The sequence below is a fragment of the Salminus brasiliensis genome, chromosome 1 (assembly GCF_030463535.1).
Source record: "Salminus brasiliensis chromosome 1, fSalBra1.hap2, whole genome shotgun sequence".
In the NCBI taxonomy this organism is placed as follows: domain Eukaryota; kingdom Metazoa; phylum Chordata; class Actinopteri; order Characiformes; family Bryconidae; genus Salminus; species Salminus brasiliensis.
In genome coordinates, this window is record NC_132878.1 from 95,409,040 (window position 1) to 95,432,717 (window position 23,678).

The 23,678-nt window shown below is 43.3% G+C and overlaps 1 protein-coding gene across 2 annotated transcripts in view; it reads left to right on the plus strand.

The window, feature by feature from the left end:
- The window catches only part of LOC140568588 (mannosyl-oligosaccharide 1,2-alpha-mannosidase IA), a 287,633-nt gene that overhangs the window by 195,518 nt on the left and 68,437 nt on the right, over positions 1 to 23,678 (plus strand). For both annotated transcript variants that reach the window (XM_072692473.1, XM_072692472.1), the window contains exon 4: positions 3,559 to 3,639. In XM_072692473.1, the coding sequence (XP_072548574.1) occupies positions 3,559 to 3,639 (81 nt within the window). The remainder of the gene's footprint in view (positions 1 to 3,558; positions 3,640 to 23,678) is intronic.

Here is a 23,678-nt window from a genome sequence, read left to right on the forward strand (position 1 = left end):
GGAAGGATTTGACTGCATCTAATGAGTTAAGATAAGATTAGAGGCGTCTAATAACGGCACTCGCAGCCATCCGATAAGACTCTCGGCCGGCGGTAATGTCGTCTCCTGGAGAAAATGAACGCAGTGAGACTCAACAAAGCATGTGTTGTTGTTGGAGGATGAATGCAGAATATGCCTGGTACTGGTTTTGGTGATAAATGGAAAATTGAATTTTATATCACGCTGTATAAAATACATTAAAAAATCCATTCAGTCGTGAACCAGCGTTTCATTCACTGCGTTAATCTGAGCTGAATAAACTCGTAAAGTCGTTTTTCTTACAGTGTCTGATTGAAGTTATCGGACCCTATAAAATCTAAGTTATATATCTATTAAAGTTATGATTTTTGTACCATTTTTACCATCTGGGTTATATATATATATATCTGGGTTATATATGTCAATCTATTAAAAAGTTTATTGCCGTTAATCACAACAATATTATTATATACATTATAAACAATTGTATATTATCATAAAATATATATTATTATATTATAAGCAATATATAATTCGAAAATGTGTCCCAATACTTTTGTCTATATAGAGATGCTAAATGAATGTGCTTCTGCTTATCTACGTCTACTTTTTAAAATATTTTAAGTCACTTACAGTTAATGTGATAAACCCCAAAATTGTTACATCACAGTTCTGACTTGTTTTAGCCACACCCCCAAAATTAACATAAACCCAGCCCATATGAGAAAGCTCTAGTCAAAGCTGGAGAAAAGGTCAAATTCGACGGCAACTTCAGGAGAATATGGTGTTGTTAATACTGGAGAGCAGCTCATCACCTCCACAGTCTGCTAGGTATGGGAATATGGGTTGCTACGGGAACCAGGCATAGAGACCACAGCTTTTCCTGTGCCAGTGTCCGCCGAAGGGGAGCTCAAACCTGGCATGTGGCGAAATGAAAACCTGGGGCCAACAAGAATCTATGCTAAGCTAAAAGCTAACCGGCTACAATCTGCTAATTATGGGAATACAGGTTGCTATGGGAACCAGGCCTCCAGACCACAGCTTTTCCTGTGCCAGTGTCCGCTGAAGGGGAGCTCAAACCTGACATGCGGCGAAATAAAAGCCTGGGGGTCAACAAGAATCTATGCTAAGCTAAAAGCTAACCGGCTACAATCTGCTAATTATGGGAATACAGGTTGCTACGGGAACTAGGCCTGCAGAGCTCCAGACCTGCTGCTGCTGGTAGAGCTTAGAGCAAAGCGGGACCAGCTCCATATTAATGCAGCCTATGGGTTTAGAATGGGGTCAGAAAAGCTTGTGTCCAAGGTGTCCAAATATTTTTGTCCATATATGTGTGTATGTGTACTACTGATATATAGCGATGGTTACGTTGTTTATTATGGCCAGAGTGTGTTCTTAAGAACATTGGGTCTGTGGGTTCGGACCTTTCTAGGCCGGATTTGAGAAAGGTCTGAGGAAGATGCTGGGAATGAGGCCCATTGATTTTCCCTTTCGGAGAAGTGCGGATCTTATTGTTGGAAGCACAAGAAAAGTCTTTCAGAAGGTGCGGAGAGTTGAACGCTTCCCCTCACTGCTTTACTTTTCACTGTGAATAATACAGAGTGAAAGCCACAGCACTTCCCCCTCCTCCTCCTCCTCCTCCTCTTCCTCCTCGTTATTAGTTTGCCTTCTGCGGATCGATGCCGCATTCTGACCGACAGCGCCTCTGAAGCAGACGGCCGGGAGATATGATCTAAAGGAGCTCACTAACCCTCTGATCTCCCAGCAGGGTCTGCGTAGCTCCTCCACCCTGGCCTGCAGGAGGAGCCGCTTTAACTCTGCTGAGAGAAATCACTCCCCGTACGATCTTCTCCCCCCCCCAGGGGGTCAAAAGGCCAGGGCCGCCTTTTAAAAAAAACATAAGGCCGGACATCATTGGGAGAAGAAATCTGACCAGCTTTACAGTTCGTATAGGATGTGCTCTACTGCTCTAGTGCTGCCCTCAGTATCAGCAGCTTTCAACTTCTTAAGAAACCCATTAGAGCATACAGCGTTCCATACAGCGCATTGGTGCAGGCGCTATATATGTCCAAAAGTTTGTGGACACCCCTTCTAATGAATGTATTTGGCCTCTGTAAGTTGCACCCATTGCACTCACTGATCTGCAAATGCACACTAACATACACACACAGACAGCTTGTCTAGTCCCTGTACTGTAAGACGTACTGCCAAAAGAATAGGACTCTCTGGAGCAGCTGGAGGGGTATAAAGCCCCCCAGCATTGAGCTGTGGAGCAGAGGAAGTTACTATGTTCTCCAGAATGATGGAATAATCGGATGGTGCTCCATGCTTTTACTTCTGGAATGAGTTGTGGAGTTGAGGATAAATGAGGTGGGGTGGGGATCAAATGCTGTTGTCACTGAATGCGACAATCAAATCCTCACAGCAATGCGCCTCCAAAATCTAGCAGAAAGCTGTACTTCGTCCCTGGACAGTAGAGACACTCCAACAAAAGCATGATCAACAATTACCTTGGTTTCAGAAGAAAAACAATGAATGAAGGGGTGTCCCAATACTTTTGTCCATTTAGTGTCTATCCTGTGTTAGAGGCTCTAACTGGATAGAGGCCAATGTGCATGTGAATGTAATGATTGAAGATTGTAATGTAACAGTTTTGGGAGTTTGGCATTGGCCCGTTTTCCAGCTCTGTTCTGGTTCTGCTGGATGTTCTGGTTCTGCTGGAGGTTCTGGTTCTGCTGGAGGTTCACGGTTTGTCTCCTCAAAATCTCCCCTAAATTCTCAGTAATGAGCAGCTCTGAATTTCAGCCTCAACTGCTTTTTGAGTGAGGCAGGGCTGCCAATCAGAACAGAGCTCATTTACTACTGGTCAAAAGTTTTAGAACACCCCCAATTCTCCAGTTATTTATTGATATTTAAGCACTGCCAGTGTCCAGTGAATAACCTGAAGTGGTACACAGTCCAGTGACCTCACATGGTACAAATGTCATCAGTAAACGTTAGTAAAATCAGTGCTAACTCCCTTTAGCACTAGCAGTGCTCCCAACACTAAGAGGGTCCGGACTTCTACACACGTCTCCTTTGATACACGCAAGGCCAGCCACCGCAGATGCGACATTGCCAGGCAGCCGCCGCGCTCTGAGGAAAGTCTCAGTTTCAGCTGTGAAGACTGTTTTGACGGCAGGCCGAGTGGCAGTTAAAACAGCAGTGGTCATTGCTGGGGCTCAGAGTGGTCCAGCAGACTATGGGCACTGCCGCTATGCTGCTTGCTGCTTGCCATCAGCAGCCGGAGTGAGGTAGTGCACAATTGGCAATCTGTTAGATGCTGGATCAGAGCTAGGGAGGCATCTAGCAATGCTGCATTGGTGGCAGTTGGAAAAGAGGCGGTGGCTGGCTTCAGGTGGGGATTGGCTTATTGGTCAAATTAAAGAAAAAAGCAAGGCTGGGCTGTTCTAAAACTTTTGACTTTTGGAAAGAGAGTGTTGCAGACATATTTGGTCTTCTTTCCTTCTAACTGTGCTTGTCTGTGTTTCTGTCCTGCAGAACGGAGAGGCGTCTCTGTTTGAGGTGAATATCCGATACGTCGGCGGCCTGTTATCTGCGTACTACCTGACGGGAGAGGAGGTAAGATCGGTGTCTGTTATCTGCGCCGCCCTGACGAAATCAGCACTTTCCTCTGTTGCGATTTAACAGCCGGGCCTCTGCCACTCAGCAGTGAACACACACACACACACACACACACACACACATGCATCACACCACCCACTCTTACATCTCGCATGTATCACAAATATCCACCCGTACAGTCAAGAGCACTAACGTATGCCCCTTCACTTTAACCTTTGCTGACACCAGCCCCGCACACACATAACGGCTAGTGGCTAAGCCTCCCACTGTTCCGCCCACCGCAGTGTGAGCAGCGGAGAGTGGCTAGTGTGCCTTGCATGCACTGCAGCTCCAAGAAAAGGGATAAACTAATGCTGGTGCAAAACTAATGGCCAGGGAATCTGTCGATGCATGGCCTCTTGAGTCAGCCTGGTGAGTATTGATTGGAGGTCTGAAGGAGTCAGAGAGGAAGACGAATGCCTGGGCGATTCAGCTCTTCACGTCGTGTGACCACAGGATGGGCCATAACCTCAAAGGGCACTGGTTCTCAACCCCTTCCAGTCCCAGTTCCAGCTTTTCACATGCTTGAACATCTTAATCCAGCGTTTTTAGGAGCTTGTTGATTGGATGCTTGATGATGGGAAACTCAGAAATGTGTAGAATTTCCAGGACTCCAGTCACGAACCCCTTAATGTGCCGCCTTTCATGGTGGATTCAGTCTAATAAGGGCTTTAGAATTAGTCAGTGAGGTGGAGCAGGGAACACATGGAGGGATTTACAGTGTGTGGGTCCCCAGGGCCAGAAAACCCTTTACTTACAGATTACATAGTCACAGTACCGTTGTATCACAATGGCACAGTTGATTATGTCGGTACTATTTTAGATTATACCACTGAAACAGTGGTACAGTTGAATCAGTTGCTGTAAAGTTAAGCCAGTTCCTGTGTGATTGAGCAAGTAGCTCCACCATCGTACAGTTAAGCCAGTTCCTGTGTGATTGAGCAAGTAGCTCCACCATCGTACAGTTAAGCCAGTTCCTGTGTGATTGAGCAAGTAGCTCCACCATCGTACAGTTAAGCCAGTTCCTGTGTGATTGAGCAAGTAGCTCCACCATCGTACAGTTAAGCCAGTTGCTATGTCATTTACCATTTTACAGCTGAGCCAGTTGCTGATCTATCGAGACATTTGCGGCACCGCTGAGCCAGTTTTCATACAGTTAAGCCAGTTGCTGTACAGTTAAGCCAGTTGCTGTACAGTTAAGCCTGTTGCAAAAATTGTAAGTTTAAGCCCTTGGAGTAGGCCCTGTTGTTGCCCCAGGTCTGAACCCTTGAAGATCCTACAGACTTAAAAGAATTAGAAGAACCCCTGGGCAACTGGACAGGTAACTTTGAGCCAGTTTCTGTACGTCTGAGCTACTTACTAAACAGTTAAGCTAGTAAGCTGCTGTACAAATAAGCAATTTACTATACTATTTGCCAGTGCACAGTTTATTTAGTTACTGTATAGCCACTGCACTGTTGAACCAGCTATTGAACAGTTAAGCCAGTTGCTGTACATTTAAGCCAGTTGCTGTACAGTCAAGTCAGTTACTGTACAGTTAAGCCAATTGTTTTAAAGTTAGCCAAATGCTGTAACATTAAGCCAGCTGCTGTACAGTTAAGTCAGTTGCTGTACAGTTAAGCCAATTGTTTTAAAGTTAAGCCAATTGCTGTAACATTAAGCCAGCTGCTGTACAGTTAAGTCAGTTGCTGTACAGTAAAGCCAATTGTTTTAAAGTTAAGCCAATTGCTGTAACATTAAGCCAGCTGCTGTACAGTTAAGCCAGTTACTGTAACATTGAGCCATTTGCTGTAACACAGAAGCAGTTGCTGTAAAGTTAAGCCAGTTGCTACACATTTAATTCAGTTGCTGTACAGTTAAGTCAGATATTGTAACTTCAAGCCAGTTGCTGTACATGTAAGACAGTTGCTATACCATTGACCCAGTTGCTGTGCATTTAAGTCAGTTTCTGTACAGTTAAGCCAGTTTCTGTACAGTTAAGCCAGTTTCTGTACAGTTAAGCCAGTTTCTGTAATATTGAGCCAGTCGCTTTACAGTTCAATTGGTTGCCGTATTATTTAAGCCGGTTGCTGTACTATTAAGCCAGTTTCTGTAACATTGAGCCAGTTGCTGTACAAGTAAGCCAGTTGCTGTAACATCGAGCCAGTTCTTGTAACATTAAGCCAGTTACTGTACAGTTAAGCCAGTCACTGTAACATTGAGTCAGTTGCTGTAACATTGAGCCAGTTGCTGTACAGTTAAGCCAGTTGCTGTAACATTGAGCCAGTTGCTGTACAGTTAAATGGGCTAATGTACCATTTAAGTCAGTTGCTATACTATTAAGCCAGTTTCTGTAACACTGCGCCAGTTGCTGTGCTATTGTTGGCCATGGTGGTCCAGTGGCCGTTACTCAAAGCCACAGTTTATTGCACTGTCACACAGAGGAGCTGCGTTCAGCTCATTCTTCTGCAGAGGGGCTACATCATCACATATGGTTCTCCAGATGTTCTCTGCTGTTCTGAGTGGTAAGCTTGCAGCTTCAAGCACTCTTCAGTGGTGCAGCACGCCTGGCTTTCCTCAGGTGGATAAAGAAGATGCACAAACAGGTGTGAGACTTCTATTCAGCAGTCAAGTGAGGAGATGTGAGGAAATCATTTCAGGCACTGGATAGGAATGTCTCAGACTGTAGCCCATCTGCTGACGTACTGTGTAGTGTGTGTCTTTTAGACTGTCCTTGGTGGTCAGCTTCTGCCCATAGGCATTGTGGCCCTGGTCTCCTCAGATCAACACCTGGTTTGGTGGTAAATCAGGGCTTAATGATGGTAAATCAGGTGAGCTGCTGCTGCTGCTGATGGAATTGAACACATCCTCCACGCTGTGCTGGCTGGACTGGGGGGCGTCCAGGAGAACCCTGGAGGAACCGAGCTCTGTTCTTCAGACTAGCTCACCGACAAGATCTCACTACTTTCTTTCTTCAGAATGAGAAGCTCTTGTTTCTCCTTTTTACTGGATTCATGTTCAGCTGCTTTATCTGTTCTGATGAGATCTGGAGCTTCTACTGTAGAACCTCTCTCACTGCTGAGGGACAGGGGTGACCACAGAGCCGCCTGTGGCTGGGTCTTTTGGGAGGTGGGTATATGTGTCCGTCACTCTGCATGATGTCCTAAGATTACACCCCTCTGCTGACCTGAAGGTGTTTCGGTTATACTGGAGTAACCGGTGGCTGACGATGGTGTGTCAGAGCTCTGTGTGTGTGTGTGTGTGTGTTTGTCGTAAAGGTGCTAGTGAAGGTGGATGGCTTGCGCATGCCACCGCCTCTCTCTCTAGATTGAGTGTGTTGTCTGCGTTCTCTGACGGATGGATCAGTATAGCTCAGAGCACCGCTGTGATCTGTCAGCGAGTAGTATCTGTCACTGTGTGTGTGTGTGTGTGTCTGTGCTATGTACTTGTTTTCATGCAGTGTCAGGGCAAAACCTAGAGGGGCAACAGAATGCTCCATATACATATACATAATATATAATTACTGATATATATATATATATATATATATATATATATATATATATATATATATATATATACTCATATTTATGTATGATATATGTAATATTGGTTAGATGAGATACATACATCTATTACTTAACAGATATTACATAATTATTACACACAGATACTTATAGATGGGGCATATTATTATTACATATAGGTACTTATATATAATGTAAATGGGGCATATTATTATTATTATTATTGTTATTATTATTATTATTATTATTATTATTATTATTGCTGTCTATAGGTACATATACATAATATAGATGGAGCATATTATTATTAAATATAGGTATTTATATATAATGTTAATGGTGCATATTATTACTAATAGGTATTTGTATATAATATAGATATGGTATATTATGATCATGAGGATGATGATGATGATGATGACGATGATTTATTATTATTGTTGTTGTTACTGTTGTTATTATTAATATTTTTATTGTCTATAGGTACTTATAAATAATATAGATGAGGCCTATTATTTTTTATAGATATTTGTACATAATATATTTAGGACATATTATTATTATTGTTGTCTATAGGTACTTGTAAATAAAATAGATTTGACATATTATTATTATTATTATTATTATTATTATTATTATTATTACATTTGGGCACTTATATATAAATGGTTCATATTAGTACTTGAATATAATATAGATGGAGCATATTATTACATGTAGATACTGTAGATACTAATATATAATGCATAGGGTGCATAGTATTATTATTTATAGGTATACATATAGGTGAATGCTTATACTAGTCATAGTCAGTTATTATTGCATAAAGATACTTACATCGATATGATACATATGAGTAATATCATTACTACATATATCTCCTTTAATATATGTGATTATAAATGGTTATGCATCATATTATTATTAATATAATATTATACATAATTTAAAAACCTTTCAACAGTGACCAATGTGGAAAGATTTTGTTCCAAGTCATTTTGGAGCATTTCTATTGGTCCATTCATCAATGCATTCTATGATGACACTATGTAAAGAATAACTACGAGAGTCACATTATGGAAAAATGGAGATACATACTTACTGATCAGATTATACATACGATTATACATACTTACATTTATATGATACATATGGGGAGTATTGGTATTGCATATACTTACATGAGTTTAATAATGCATAATATTACAACATTCTCCAAAATGTTATTAATATTATTTAGTTATATCACATGTAGCCGTTTGCATATTTATTATACATATTAATACACATTAAATATACATACTGTATATATATGTATATATATATAGGCCCTATAACCACTGTATGAATACATTGGTGTGTGTGAGTGTGTGTTTGTGTGTGTGCATATCTCTGTCCTGAAAGCAGGAGATTTATAAGGGAGCGCTGAGGAACAAGCTTTCCCCAGCCGCTGTGGTGACGAGGCAGGCGTAAATCAGGCAGGGCGGTGTACGGGCGGAGAACCGTCAGGAGAACATTACAGCGCTTCTGTCCCCGACTGGCTGCAGGCCACGTACAGCGACTGCAAACAAATTGTAGAAAAGAAAACAGTCGCTCCCCTCAGGCTGGCGGCGGAGATGCGTCAGGGTGCGCAGCAGCAGCAGTGGCAGCGGCAGCGACAGCAGTGGCGGCAGCGTCTTTCCAGCTGCACTACAGAAACAGCGCAGCCATTGTGTGACATTAAGAAGGCGTGGAGAGAAGCCTCTCTATGTGTAACCATAACAGATCATTTAGTCAGAAATACATCAATTACTGTACCACAGCTCACGCTGTCATTACACACACCCAGGAGTGTATTCAGCACCGAGCACAACAACATCCAGAGGAGTTACACTGCATCTGCATTCTAATGGATTTGTCAGCTACCTTGTTTTCACATGGCCACATTATGGGAAACCCCTCTCTTCTGGCTGCGACTCAGCGAGTAGCTGATCAGAGGCTGTAGCTCATGATCTCTGTATTACCTCTGTGTGAGTGGGCAGGGCTAAACTGCTGTAGGATGAATTGGTGCCATTGAGACCAATGTTATTGCAGTTACTCAAGAGTTAGCATGTTATTTTGAGTATTTGATTGTACTAAACTGCACTATTTGTAGTAGCTAATTGTGATTAATCACAAATTTGAGAAGTTAAACAAGATTAATTCCATAAATTTGAGTTGATCATCATGATGAAGCGCTTTATTTTGAGTAGTTAATCACGATTAATCGCATTATTTTGAGTATTTGTCTTTAATCGCATACATTCGAGTTGATAATCCTAAATAATCACATAAATTTCAAGTCAAGTCAAGTGGGTTTTATTGTCATTTCAACTACATACAGAGTACACAGTGAAACGAAACAACGTTCCTCCAGGACCATGGTGCAACATAGACAGTGCATACAGAACACAAGTGCAACACAAACAAACAAGTGCGGACAGACAACACAACACAGTACAGACAGAGAGTAATAAATAATTAGGGGTAGTGTGCAAATTATGCAGTGTGCAATAAATATTGAGTCCAACGAGGTAGTAAAGTTATTTGTGCAAATGATTAATCGCATTATGTTGAGTAGGTAATCATGATTAATCGCATAAGTTTAAGATGATAACCATGAATAATCGCAGAAATTTGAAATGTAATCAAGAATTACTCGCATTATTTTGACTAATCATGATTAATTACATTATGTTAAGTAGGTAATCATGATTAATTGCATAAATTTGAAGTGATTAATCATGATTAATCGCATTGATTTTAGTAGATAATCCCCATTCATTGCAGAAATTTGAGTTGTTTTATGAATATGAACTTGATGATACTTAAATGTATGCAAATAATCATGATTACTCTAATAAATGTGATTAATTCTGATTATTTGCAGCAATTTAAGTAGTTTTCCATCATTAATCGCATACATTTGGGTTGATAATCATGATTAATCGCATGATTAATCTCTTGAGTACTCATTCGCTTCACAAATTAGAGTTTTTAGTCATAATTAATCACATGATTTTAAATGGTTAATCATGATTATTTGCATACATTAGAATGAATAATCATAATTAAGAGCAGAATTTCAAGTAATCATGATTAATCACATACATTTGATTTATTTTACGAATTTATCAATTTATGCAAATTAGATCAACTTCTCAAATTTCTGCAAAAAATCATAATTACTCAAAATAATGTGATTAATCATGATTATTTGCAGAGATGTAAGTAGTTATTCATAAATCGCATATGTTTGGGTTGATACTTATGATATATCACATTATTTGTGAAGTTATCCATTATTATTCATTTTATTTTAAGTAGTTATTCATGATTAATCGCATTCTTTTGAGTAATGACCCCTGCTGTGATGACCCCCGCAGTGATGACCCCCGTATGATCAGCCCACTGGAGCTTTTAGACTGCTCTGTATTCACGGGCAGGTTTAGTCTGCGCTCTCTCCTCTCTCTCCTCGTCTGTTGTGACGTTCTACAAGAAGATTATACGTCTGAAAAGTGACCCGGCATGGACGTCCTCTTTTCTCTGCCAAACCTCAAAGCACAAACCCAGCGTCCAGCAGATTGTCAGACAGATTACGCCAACACACTCTGATCTTTTCAGTGGAATGTATTTTCTGCAAATACAGGGCTCTGAGCTCAGGAGGGACAGCAGATAAAAAAATCTGAATAAAAAACAACTACAACAGAAGATCTCTGTCGAACACACACACACACACACACACACACACACACACACTGGACTCAGCCCTGCTCTTAAAGCCTTTATAATCCCTCAGCTGTAGATTACAGCAGTGTGTGTAAATGGATTCGGCTCTGTCGTATTGTGAACAGCAGGATTCCTTGATTGCACTGGCGGCTCAGAGAGGATATAAAGGCGGGCTGGTGAAGGGCAGAACCCATGAGACCACGTACATTCAACACAGGCAGTGTTACGATAGCGAACGCGGCACAGGGAATGCGAAATTAACACTTACGCAGTCGCACATACCGCACATCCCCAGCAAATACATGCCGGAAGGTTGTTAGGGGCTGTCAAATGTCTCACATTACCTACAGCAGGTTACTGTGAAGAAGTGCAGTAGTTCCGGGGAGCCAATCGGATGTCTAATTGCATTATTTTACATAGGCATCATAAGTAACCGCATTAATTAGCACAGTTAATCAGGATTAACCATGGTATTTCCAGTAGTCATTAATGTTGTTATTTCCGATAGTTAATCACGATTAATCGCACTGTTTTAAATAGTAAATCCTAATTATCTGCATTATTTAAGTTAATTAAGCCAGATTAACCACACTGTTTAGAGTACTTCACATTATTTTGAGTATTCTAATGTAATTACTGTAAATGATCATGACTAATAAAACTAATTTGAATAGCTGAACCATAATTAATAACTATTAATCACAGTATTTCCAGTAGTTAATCGTGATTAATCGCACTATTTTAAATAGTTAATCCTAATTATCTGCATTATTTAAGGTAATTCATCCAGATTACCCACACTGTTTAGAGTACTTCACATTATTTTGAGTATTCTAATGTAATTCCTGTAAATGATCATGACTAATAAAACTAATTTGAATAGCTGAACCATAATTAATAACTATTAATCACAGTATTTCCAGTAGTTAATCGTGATTAATCGCACTATTTTAAATAGTTAATCCTAATTATCTGCATTATTTAAGGTAATTCATCCAGATTACCCACACTGTTTAGAGTACTTCACATTATTTTGAGTATTCTAATGTAATTACTGTAAATGATCATGACTAATAAAACTAATTTGAATAGCTGAACCATAATTAATGAATATTAATCACAGTATTTCCAGTAGTTAATCGTGATTAATCACACTATTTTGAGTAGTTTATTGTCATTACTTCATTATTTCAAGTAGTTATTCAGAATTCATTGCACTGTCTAGAGTAGTCAAGTGTAATTGACTACATTATTTGATTATTATTATTATTATATTGTGATTATTGTTATGTAAATGATCATGATTGATAAAACTGCAATATTTTGAATAGTTGATTGTGATTAATCACACTATTTAGAGTTAGCAGTTGTAATAATCATATTATTGGGGTAGATAATTGTAATTACTTTCTTTATCTTAGGCCAGTATTTCCAGTAGTCATTAATTACGTTCTTTCCGGTAGTTAATCGCGATTAATCGCACTATTTTAAATAGTTAATCCTAATTATCTGCATTATTTAAGTTAATTAAGCCAGATTAACCACACTGTTTAGAGTACTTCACATTATTTGGAGTATTCTAATGTAATTACTGTAAATGATCATGATTAATAAAACTGATTTGAATAGCTGATTATTAATCACAATATTTTCTGTAGTTAATCGTGATTAATTGCACTATTTTGAGTCATTAATCACAACAGTCAACTGTCTAGAGTAGTCAAGTGTAATTGACTACATTATTTGATTATTATTATATTGTGATTACAATATTTTGAATATTTGATTGTGATTAATCACACTATTTAGAGTTGGCAGTTGTAATAATAATATTTTTAGGGTAGATAATTGTAATTACTTTCTTTGTCTTAGACAGTTAATCATGATTAATTGCACTGTTTTGAGTAGTTAATCATAACAACTGCATTAGTTTGAAAAGTTAATTGTCATTAGTTTTATTTCAGGTAGTTAATCAAGATGAATTGTTTAGAGTAGTCAGTTGTAATTAAGCACGTTATTTTGAGTATTCTATTGTGACTATTGTGATGAAAATGATTATGATTTATCACATTTTAATTATATTTTGAATAGTTTAATGTTTTAATAGTTAATATTTTGAATAGTAATTAATGACTACTAACCATGATATTTCCAGCAGATAATTGTGATTCATTGCACTAGTTGTCAATGGTAATAATCACATGATTTTGAGTAGTTCATTGTGATTACTTCCTTTATTCCCAGTAGTTAATTGTGATTAAGTGTACTATTTAGAGTAATTAATTGTAATATTTACATTATTTTGGGTAGTTAATTGTTCTTACTTGCTTTATTTCTAGTAGTTATTTGTGAATAATCGTACTATTTAAAGCTGCCAGCTGTAATTATCCTTATTATTGTAATTATTAATCATTACAATATTTCATGTAGGTTATTGGAATTGAATGCACTACTTTGAGTAGTTAATTATGATCAGTCATGTTATTAAAATTTCTTATCATGTGTATCTAATCATGTTTTTTAACACCATTAATTGTGATTTATTAATTAATTGTTATTAATCACATTTGTCTGGTTTGCTTTTTTTAAAACACATTTCTCTTTAGTGTGATACACTTAATTCAGTTTTACAAAAACTCTAAACTAATTTTATCTCTAATTAAATACATCTCTCATTCATAATATAGAAATATTTGTTTGCTTGTTTTTTCACTTTTTATCACATATGATCTTTGAAATTAACTTGTTTTTTTTATTTTAATAAAATAATATTATTATTTTATTTTTATTTTTTTCTTTGTAATAAATTTGTTTAAATTTTTTCACATATGATTTTTTTTTTACCCAATTTTACTTTTTTATTTATTTTTTTTACCTACACAACTCATTAGCACTCTTTCCCTATCACTGGAGAGAACTGACACACGCCTCCTCCGACACACAACACGCCGCCTCTTTTCCAACTGCTGCCGGGTCAACATCACAGAGCAACCACCGCACTCTGAAGAAAGCTGCTGTTAGCGTCCTGACGCTTCAGCTAGCAGACGCCCAGCTCCCCAAGTGATGTGGGCAGAGTGAGCGACGTCTACCCACCCGGAGACAGCGAGGCCTATTGTGCTCCCTCAGGCTCCGGCTGCTGATGGCAAGCAGCATGACCTGGGAGTCGTGGCAGCGCCTCAGCCAATCCCATACGATCTCATTTACGAGCCACAGTTTTTTTGTTTAAGAAATTCACACAAATAATCATAAATTTGAGCATGTGATGCCTGCAGCCCTGCTCAGAGCGTAGGGGCTGGCTGATTTGAGCGTTCTTAGCGTGAGTCCGCTGACGTGTTGTGGGTGTTGTGCCTGGTGAGAGTGATGTAAGTGGATGCAAGCATGGGTAGACGTCTTCACGGTTGCCGCGGGTGCGCTCTGCTGTTAAATGTTGAGGTGGAGGTGGGCCTCGGTTGTCCCGCTTGCAGCTCTTTTAGACCCTCATACCCCCCCCCCTTTTCTCTCCTGCAGTGCTAATTGGAGACTTGGATTGGGCAGACAGCTGCTCGCACTCCATAGCTTGTTTCCCAGCACCTGCTATATATATTGTGGAGGGGCTTTGAGGTGGGCTGTTTTCCTTTAATTACGGTTTTAATGAAGAGTGGGACGAATCCTGAGAGCATTCACAGGAAGACAGAAAGCTCTGTAGAGCTGAGTGAAGAGCGCGCTGTATTATTGACCGGGAGAAAAGTCAGGGTGGACCAATATGAAGAATTTATGACCATCGCTTAAAAAACGGCCAATAGAAAAGGACTCTCTGGAGCAGATCAACCAAACATGACCCTACACCATGCTGCCTAATGCCAGGCGTGGAGCAGTGGAAGAACTGCTGTGTTCTGCATGATGCAATCAATCAAATCCTCACAGCAATTCTCCAGCTCCAAAATCAGGTTGAAAGCCTTCTTCCTCTCCGGACAGTAGAGACAGCTACTCCAACACAAGCAGCATCAGCTCTTTTTAATAGTCTGGATTTCAGTAGAAACGACGAGTGAGCGAGTGTCCCAATACTTTTGTCCACATAGCATCTTCACAGTTCTAGGTCTGGTGAGGGTTGGTGTGTCGTCAGGAGCGTGTGAGGTTGAATCCCAGTGCTGCCGTGACCCAGTAAGGATTAAGTTATGGTTAAGGTGGTCGTCGATATCAGCTGATATTATTGGCCGACTGATAGGTCAGTCGGGGCTCTGGGGAATAGCTGTAAGTCGAGAGGATTGGAAGCTGTACGTGCTTTATTTATTGGGGTCGTATCTCATGATTAGAAGACGGTCATAAACCCCCTTTTCTATCGGCCCTGTGGGAGCAGCTCTGTTTATGGGTGAAAGGCCAGAGCTTTGGACAGCGGCGGTGGGATCGATTCCTCCGGCACGCGCCGCAATCGATGCGCTCCCAGGACAGCAGGCATGTTTTTGGCTGATTTGTGTGAGCGTGTGTGCGGAGAGGGGGGCAGCATAGGTCAGCTGGTCGCACCATTTGTAGTGTCGATGAACCCAACCGCCACGGGCTGCACACTGACATTTAAGAGCCACTGGGTTTAAGAGCCGTTTGACCGAGGAGCTGAATGGTGTGAAGCTGAGCGTAGCGTATCACACGTAGCACCCAAACAAACACTGGAGCAGGTTCCTGTGATGGGGAGGGAAGGTGGTCAGATCTGCCGCCCTCTGCTGTATGTGGGGGGAACTACACCGAATTCTTGAATAATGACCACTAATGACGTGGCTTCTCATAGGGCTTGGACTTGAGCAGTACCTTTGGTCTCCAGGTCAGTCTTACTGTCATATGGTAGCGCTCCTGGATTTGCTCCTGGGTGGCGCAACTGTCCAAGCGCCTGCCTAAGCGTGGTGCCATCCCTGGATAGATATCCATGGCCAGGACTTCCAGAGAGCCTAGGTGGGTAGGATGGCCCATGCCTTCCGAGGGTGCGCTGAGCTCCAGCGGTGCTGCATTAGCCACAGTTTGGGAACATGTGCTGATGGGGAAGGAAGGTGGTCAAGTCGCCCCCTAGTGGCTGTGTTCAGAACTTGGGCTTCAACCAGCATGAACATGACCAGCTTTACCGAACTAGTGAACCAGTATGACCAGCATGATGACCAGCTAGGTGAAGGAGGTCGTGATGATAGACCAGCTAGTCCATCAACCTCAAACATACCCTATACTGGTCTACAACCACCTAGATGACCAGCTTATCAACCACCTTGACCAGCTAGCAGCACAAGCTGGTCTTGAGAGGAACTGTACAGCAGGGATATCCAGCCTCTGATGAAGGTCTGGAGATTGGCTGTGCAACTCAAACTGTGCATTACAGTCTCTAACTCTAAGGGAGGGGTTTCTGATAAAGTGGCCAGCAGCGGAGATATCCTCTTTTCTATCCTCATTTACATGCAGAACTTCTGTGGGCTGATTTCGCAGCAGACAGCCGGGATCACTTTTAAGCCCTCGTATTGTTTTCTCCTGAATTCCACCTGCTCGGTCTTCTGCACCCTGTGATGATGCAGCACCTGCCAAATGGGTTGAACCGCTTAATTAGGAGGATCCGCTCGTTCTGCGCTTACACCTGCTTCTGTTGTTTTAAGAGATCGCTTTTCTTCCCCAGGAACGGAAAAGCAGGTGTTCAAACAACTCAGCTCCAGACATGGCTGTGATGCTGCAGAGCTGGAACCCAGGCTGCAGTGAAGGGGGATTAATGTGATCGCATCATGATCGGTTTCATCTTCAGGCCACAGAAGGAGTTTACGCTCTGCACGGCCACAGCGGGGCGGCTACTCGCTCCTGCTGCTGATTCTCAACTTCCAGCTACATGAGAGACGTCTGTCTCTCTGAGTGTGGCATTAATAAAGCAACAGATACACAGTATCTACTGCCTGCCAGGAATGATTCAGTATCTACTGTGAATGATTCAGTATCTACTGTGAATGATTCAGTATCTACTGTGAATGATTCAGTATCTTCTATGAATGATTCAGTATCTACTATGAATGATTCAGTATCTACTGTGAATGATTCAGTATCTACTATGAATGATTCAGTATCTACTGTGAATGATTCAGTATCTACTGTGAATGATTCAGTATCTACTATGAATGATTCAGTATCTACTGTGAATGATGTGTTAGCGCTGTTGGGGTAGTGTGTTAGCGCTGTTGGGGTAGTGTGTTAGCGCTGTTGGGGTAGTGTGTTAGCGTTGTTGGGGTAGTATGTTAGTGTTGTTGGGGTAGTGTGTTAGTGTTGTGGGTGCAGTGTGTTGGTGTTGTGGGTGCAGTGTGTTAGTGTTGTGGGTGCAGTGTGTTAGTGTTGTGGGTGCAGTGTGTTAGCGTGTGTGTTGTGGGTGCAGTGTGTTAGTGTTGTGGGTGCAGTGTGTTAGCGCTGTGGGTGCAGTGTGTTAGCGCTGTTGGGGTAGTGTGTTAGCGCTGTTGGGGTAGTGTGTTAGCGCTGTTGGGGTAGTGTGTTAGCGTTGTTGGGGTAGTATGTTAGTGTTGTTGGGGTAGTGTGTTAGTGTTGTGGGTGCAGTGTGTTGGTGTTGTGGGTGCAGTGTGTTGGTGTTGTTGGGGTAGTGTGTTAGCATTGTTGGGGTAGTGTGTTGGTGTTGTGGGTGCAGTGTGTTGGTGTTGTGGGTGCAGTGTGTTGGTGTTGTGGATGCAGTGTGTTGGTGTTGTGGGTGCAGTGTGTTGGTGTTGTGGGTGCAGTGTGTTGGGGTTGTGGGTGCAGTGTGTTGGGGTTGTGGGTGCAGTGTGTTAGTGTTGTGGGTGCAGTGTGTTGGTGTTGTGGGTGCAGTGTGTTGGTGTTGTGGGTGCAGTGTGTTAGTGTTGTGGGTGCAGTGTGTTGGTGTTGTGGATGCAGTGTGTTGGTGTTGTGGGTGCAGTGTGTTGGTGTTGTGGGTGCAGTGTGTTGGGGTTGTGGGTGCAGTGTGTTAGTGTTGTGGGTGCAGTGTGTTGGTGTTGTGGGTGCAGTGTGTTGGTGTTGTGGGTGCAGTGTGTTAGTGTTGTGGGTGCAGTGTGTTAGTGTTGTGGGTGCAGTGTGTTGGTGTTGTGGGTGCAGTGTGTTGGTGTTGTGGGTGCAGTATGTTAGTGTTGTGGGTGCAGTGTGTTAGTGTTGTGGGTGCAGTGTGTTAGTGTTGTGGGTGCAGTGTGTTGGTGTTGTGGGTGCAGTGTGTTGGGGTTGTGGGTGCAGTGTGTTAGCGTGTGTGTTGTGGGTGCAGTGTGTTAGCGTGTGTGTTGTGGGTGCAGTGTGTTAGCGTGTGTGTTGTGGGTGCAGTGTGTTGGTGTTGTGGGTGCAGTGTGTTAGTGTTGTGGGTGCAGTGTGTTGGTGTTGTGGGTGCAGTGTGTTGGTGTTGTGGGTGCAGTGTGTTGGGGTTGTGGGTGCAGTGTGTTTGTGTGTTGTGGGTGCAGTGTGTTAGTGTGTGTGTTGTGGGTGCAGTGTGTTGGGGTTGTGGGTGCAGTGTGTTGGTGTTGTGGGTGCAGTGTGTTGGTGTTGTGGGTGCAGTGTGTTAGTGTTGTGGGTGCAGTGTGTTGGTGTTGTGGGTGCAGTGTGTTGGGGTTGTGGGTGCAGTGTGTTAGTGTGTGTGTTGTGGGTGCAGTGTGTTAGTGTGTGTGTTGTGGATGCAGTGTGTTGGTGTTGTGGGTGCAGTGTGTTAGCGTTGTGGGTGCAGTGTGTTAGCGTTGTTGGGGTAGTGTGTTAGCATTGTTGGGGTAGTGTGTTGGTGTTGTGGGTGCAGTGTGTTAGTGTTGTGGGTGCAGTGTGTTAGTGTTGTGGGTGCAGTGTGTTGGTGTTGTGGGTGCAGTATGTTAGTGTTGTGGGTGCAGTGTGTTAGTGTTGTGGGTGCAGTGTGTTAGTGTTGTGGGTGCAGTGTGTTAGCGTGTGTGTTGTGGGTGCAGTGTGTTGGTGTTGTGGGTGCAGTGTGTTGGTGTTGTGGGTGCAGTGTGTTGGGGTTGTGGGTGCAGTGTGTTAGTGTGTGTGTTGTGGGTGCAGTGTGTTGGTGTTGTGGGTGCAGTGTGTTGGTGTGTGTGTTGTGGGTGCAGTGTGTTGGTGTTGTGGGTGCAGTGTGTTGGGGTTGTGGGTGCAGTGTGTTAGCGTGTGTGTTGTGGGTGCAGTGTGTTAGCGTGTGTGTTGTGGGTGCAGTGTGTTGGTGTTGTGGGTGCAGTGTGTTAGTGTTGTGGGTGCAGTGTGTTGGTGTTGTGGGTGCAGTGTGTTAGTGTTGTGGGTGCAGTGTGTTGGTGTTGTGGGTGCAGTGTGTTGGGGTTGTGGGTGCAGTGTGTTAGTGTGTGTGTTGTGGGTGCAGTGTGTTAGCGTGTGTGTTGTGGGTGCAGTGTGTTAGCGTGTGTGTTGTGGGTGCAGTGTGTTGGTGTTGTGGGTGCAGTGTGTTAGTGTTGTGGGTGCAGTGTGTTAGTGTTGTGGGTGCAGTGTGTTAGTGTTGTGGGTGCAGTGTGTTAGCGTGTGTGTTGTGGGTGCAGTGTGTTGGTGTTGTGGGTGCAGTGTGTTGGTGTTGTGGGTGCAGTGTGTTGGGGTTGTGGGTGCAGTGTGTTAGTGTGTGTGTTGTGGGTGCAGTGTGTTGGTGTTGTGGGTGCAGTGTGTTGGTGTGTGTGTTGTGGGTGCAGTGTGTTGGTGTTGTGGGTGCAGTGTGTTGGGGTTGTGGGTGCAGTGTGTTAGCGTGTGTGTTGTGGGTGCAGTGTGTTAGCGTGTGTGTTGTGGGTGCAGTGTGTTGGTGTTGTGGGTGCAGTGTGTTAGTATTGTGGGTGCAGTGTGTTGGTGTTGTGGGTGCAGTGTGTTAGTGTTGTGGGTGCAGTGTGTTGGTGTTGTGGGTGCAGTGTGTTGGGGTTGTGGGTGCAGTGTGTTAGTGTGTGTGTTGTGGGTGCAGTGTGTTAGCGTGTGTGTTGTGGGTGCAGTGTGTTAGCGTGTGTGTTGTGGGTGCAGTGTGTTGGTGTTGTGGGTGCAGTGTGTTAGTGTTGTGGGTGCAGTGTGTTAGTGTTGTGGGTGCAGTGTGTTGGTGTTGTGGGTGCAGTGTGTTGGTGTTGTGGGTGCAGTGTGTTAGTGTTGTGGGTGCAGTGTGTTAGTGTGTGTGTTGTGGGTGCAGTGTGTTAGTGTGTGTGTTGTGGGTGCAGTGTGTTAGTGTGTGTGTTGTGGGTGCAGTGTGTTAGTGTGATGTTAGCTACTTCCTTTCTCTTTTGGTCTGATTAATACAGCTGGGCTCCACTGAGCTCCTGCGTAGAACCACAGCAGAAAACACTCGCTCACTTTCATTTATGGACAGCGTAAAGTGTGTGTGTGTATGTGTGTGTTTTGGGGTTTGTGTGTGTGTGTTTTGGGGTTTGTGTGTCAGCTTGTGTTTTCTCCTTCATGAAGCCTCAATGGCCGTTAATTAGGTACATAAAAGCAACACATTAATCGCAGTTGGGGTTGGAAGGCGGTGGTGCTGCAATCAATTAAGAGCTTAATAATGAATAGTAGCAGAGATATGCGGCCTGGGGACTGACAATAGATTACACTCAGCCCCGCGTCCCTGATCTACAAACAGGCATCGCGCTTAAAAGGAAATGGAAAAAATCGCTTTGCTTTATGGAAGAAACCGGGAGGAATACTGCTTGCTCTAATAGCTGGGTTCTGGTTCCTCAGTGGCTGGCGGGTGTCGCCTCTGTCCGGTTGTTGTACAGGTGAGTTATTGGATCAGCAATTGACCTGAAGCTCATTATTTTCTGCATCCACACCATCATCCTTCACTTCACCGTCGCCATCCAGGAAATATAACACAATTACGTTACGGGGTTGTCTCTCCTGCAGCCTGGCGCAGATGGAAGGGTTTGAGAAGGCTCCCTTGGGGTCGATGTTCAGGGTGGATAAATGAGAACAGGGTCTCTTCCCCTCATTGGATGACGTCTTGCCCACTCTCGCGTCGATACGCTTTGTTAAGCTCCCGTTACGTGTGTTTGTCCTTCAGTGGTTATTGACTAAAATGCTATTGATGGGCGGCTGTAGACCTTTCCTGTAGCTGGGACTGAATGGGTGGGAGAGGCGGTGACAGTGAGGAGGTAGTGTGTTCTGGGAATTGGAGCTGTTATTAGTATTTCATCGTTAAGGGTTAAACTAATGAAAGCTAAATGGACAACTGTCCAATCAGATTGTATATCCAGGAAGATACAGCTAAACAAGCTCATTCATTGGTCGGGGCTTCATGAGCAGAACTGAAGGCCTAACCAGAGATGGTCAGTGCGTAAAGATGCTCCTGGAGGCCATGCCAGAGGTTGGGGTGGCATAGCGGGTAACTACACTGCCTTCCATGTGGCAGACTTGGGTCCGTTTCCCTTGCTGGACAAGCCGTGATCACGAGGCCTGGTTCCCATAGCAACCCCTGTAGCTATTCCCATAACTATCGGGTGGTGTCTGGAGGTGATGAGCTGATCTCCAGTATCAACACCACCATATTTTTCACCAATCCACCAGTTTGGACTAGAGCGTTTCCTCTAGTGGGTGGAGTTTATGTTAATTTTGGGGTATAAATGTAAATAAGCAAAGACTGTGATGTAACAGTTTGGAGGTTTTGGAACTGGCCCGATTTCCAGCTCCAGTAAATGTAGATACCTGTAAACGTAGATACACTATATGTCCAAATGTTTGTGGACACCCCTTCTAATAAATGCATTCAGCTACTTTAAGTTGCACCCATTGCTGACACAGATGTGCAAATGCACACACACAGCTTGTCTAGTCACTGTAGAGAAGTACTGCCAATAGAATAGGATAGACTCTCTGCAGCAGATAGACATCATGAATCTAATGCCATGCGTGGGCTAGTAGAGGGGTATGAAGCCCCCCAGCAGTATTGAGGAGCTGTGGAGCAGTGGAAGAACTGCTGTGTTCTCTGAAATGATGGATGGTGGAGCTCCATCCAGTACTTTTAGGATGAATTGGGGGGAGTTGGGGATGATGAGGTGGGGTGGTGATCATCATCCAACATCCTGACCTCACTATTGCTCTTGTCGCTGAATGCAATCAAATCCTTGCAGCAATGCTTCTAGTATGCAAATCTAGTAGTAAATCAATCAAGCCTTCTTCCCTGGACAGTAGAGACAGTTACTCTGACAGCAGCAGAAGAAACTCTTTTAATAGCCCTGATTTTAGAAGAAACAGAGAATGAGCAGGTGTCCAAATACTTTTGACAAATCGCTAAACCTATTTTTGGTGTAAAACAAATGCGTTTGTATTTCCCTCACGCCGCCTCCCTCACTCTCCCTGCTTCTTCTGTCCTTCCTCACACAATTTCCTCCGTTTTCAGAGAGGGAAGATTGCTGGAGATTGTGAGGATTGTGAGGAGGCAGCAGTGACTTCTCTGTTCCTTTATTGCCTTTGTTTGTTGGTTTGTAAGAATCTGAATATCACGGCTCAAAACCTCCTCCTTCCTCTAAGGTCGCTCTGGGATGTTCAGTGGTGCATTCAGAGCTGTCCACGAGTCTGAATCTCCGGTGACAAGGGAAAAAAATAAACTGACAGCCATCAATCAGTGTCAGGGAAAAGATGTGGTCTGCTGCTGAAGCCACACTGGGTACATTTTCAGGCACGAGGAGAATACAGTGCAGGACGTGCAGTTGCAGTGGACATGAATGGCATGGTAGTATTGGGCTTTTAGTGCCAATTAACCCTGCCGTTCGTAGCTTTCCCCCAGGCCTTCACTCCTGTCTCCCCCGATACATGTAAAGCCAGCCGCTGCCTCCTCTTCTCCTGGCGGCATCACCTGGCAGCCGACCGGGTCCCCAGCTCCACCGCACCAGCTAGCAGATGCCCTAGACGCCCTAGTGCCATGGTGCTCCAGCACCTTCCCGCTCATGCAGGCTTGTGCCTTGATGGTTCCTGGGTTCATCTTGTTGACCATCCTAACCACTTTTCAGTCCTCTCAGCAGAAGGTGACCATTGTAGTCTTCTTCCAGACTTTGGGCCAGTGCCATCACTATAATCCTGGAATCTGCACAATGGCTCCAAGAGACGTTCTTGACTCTGACTTGTGTAGATCTACCATCATTGCCTTCTCAAATCTGCACTGAGCTACTTGAACTTTCCCATTGGACTGCGAGTTGGTCAATCCATCACGAGTGCTGTCAGTCAATCACAGACAGTGGGAACAGAGAAGCTACCAGCTGTAGCCAATCATGATCACTGGCAGAATGCTCAATCTGCCCAATCCCAGGCCTGGGTCTTGGCAAGTTCAACAAGATTTGGGAACTTTCAGCACCACTGAACTAAAAACAATGAAAAAAGAGGGTGTGTGTACAGTGTTGACCCTGTGACGATCCTCCAGAATGCGTATCTGGGGGTCCTGTCGTTTCGGCCCTGGCTGTCTGTCCGTTGGCACTTCCAGTGTGTGTGAGGCTGGAGGCGACTTCGCTTCGCTGGCTTTACCACTTCTCAGTCCTCTCAGCAGAAGGTGACCATTGTAGTCTTCTTCCAGACTTTGGCACAGTGCCATCACCGCCCAATAACCCTGGAATCTGCACTTGCTTAGGAATAGCTCCAAGAGATGTTCTAGACTCTGACTTGTGTAGATCTACCATCTACACATCATCACCTTCTCAGATCTGCACTGAGCTCCCATTGGACTGTGAGTTGGTCAGTCCACCATACAGGTGCTGTCAATCAATCACAGACAGTGGGAACAGAGAAAGCTACCGGCTGTAGCCAATCATGATCACTGGCAGATTGCTCAATCTGCCCAATCCCAGGCCTGGGTCTTGG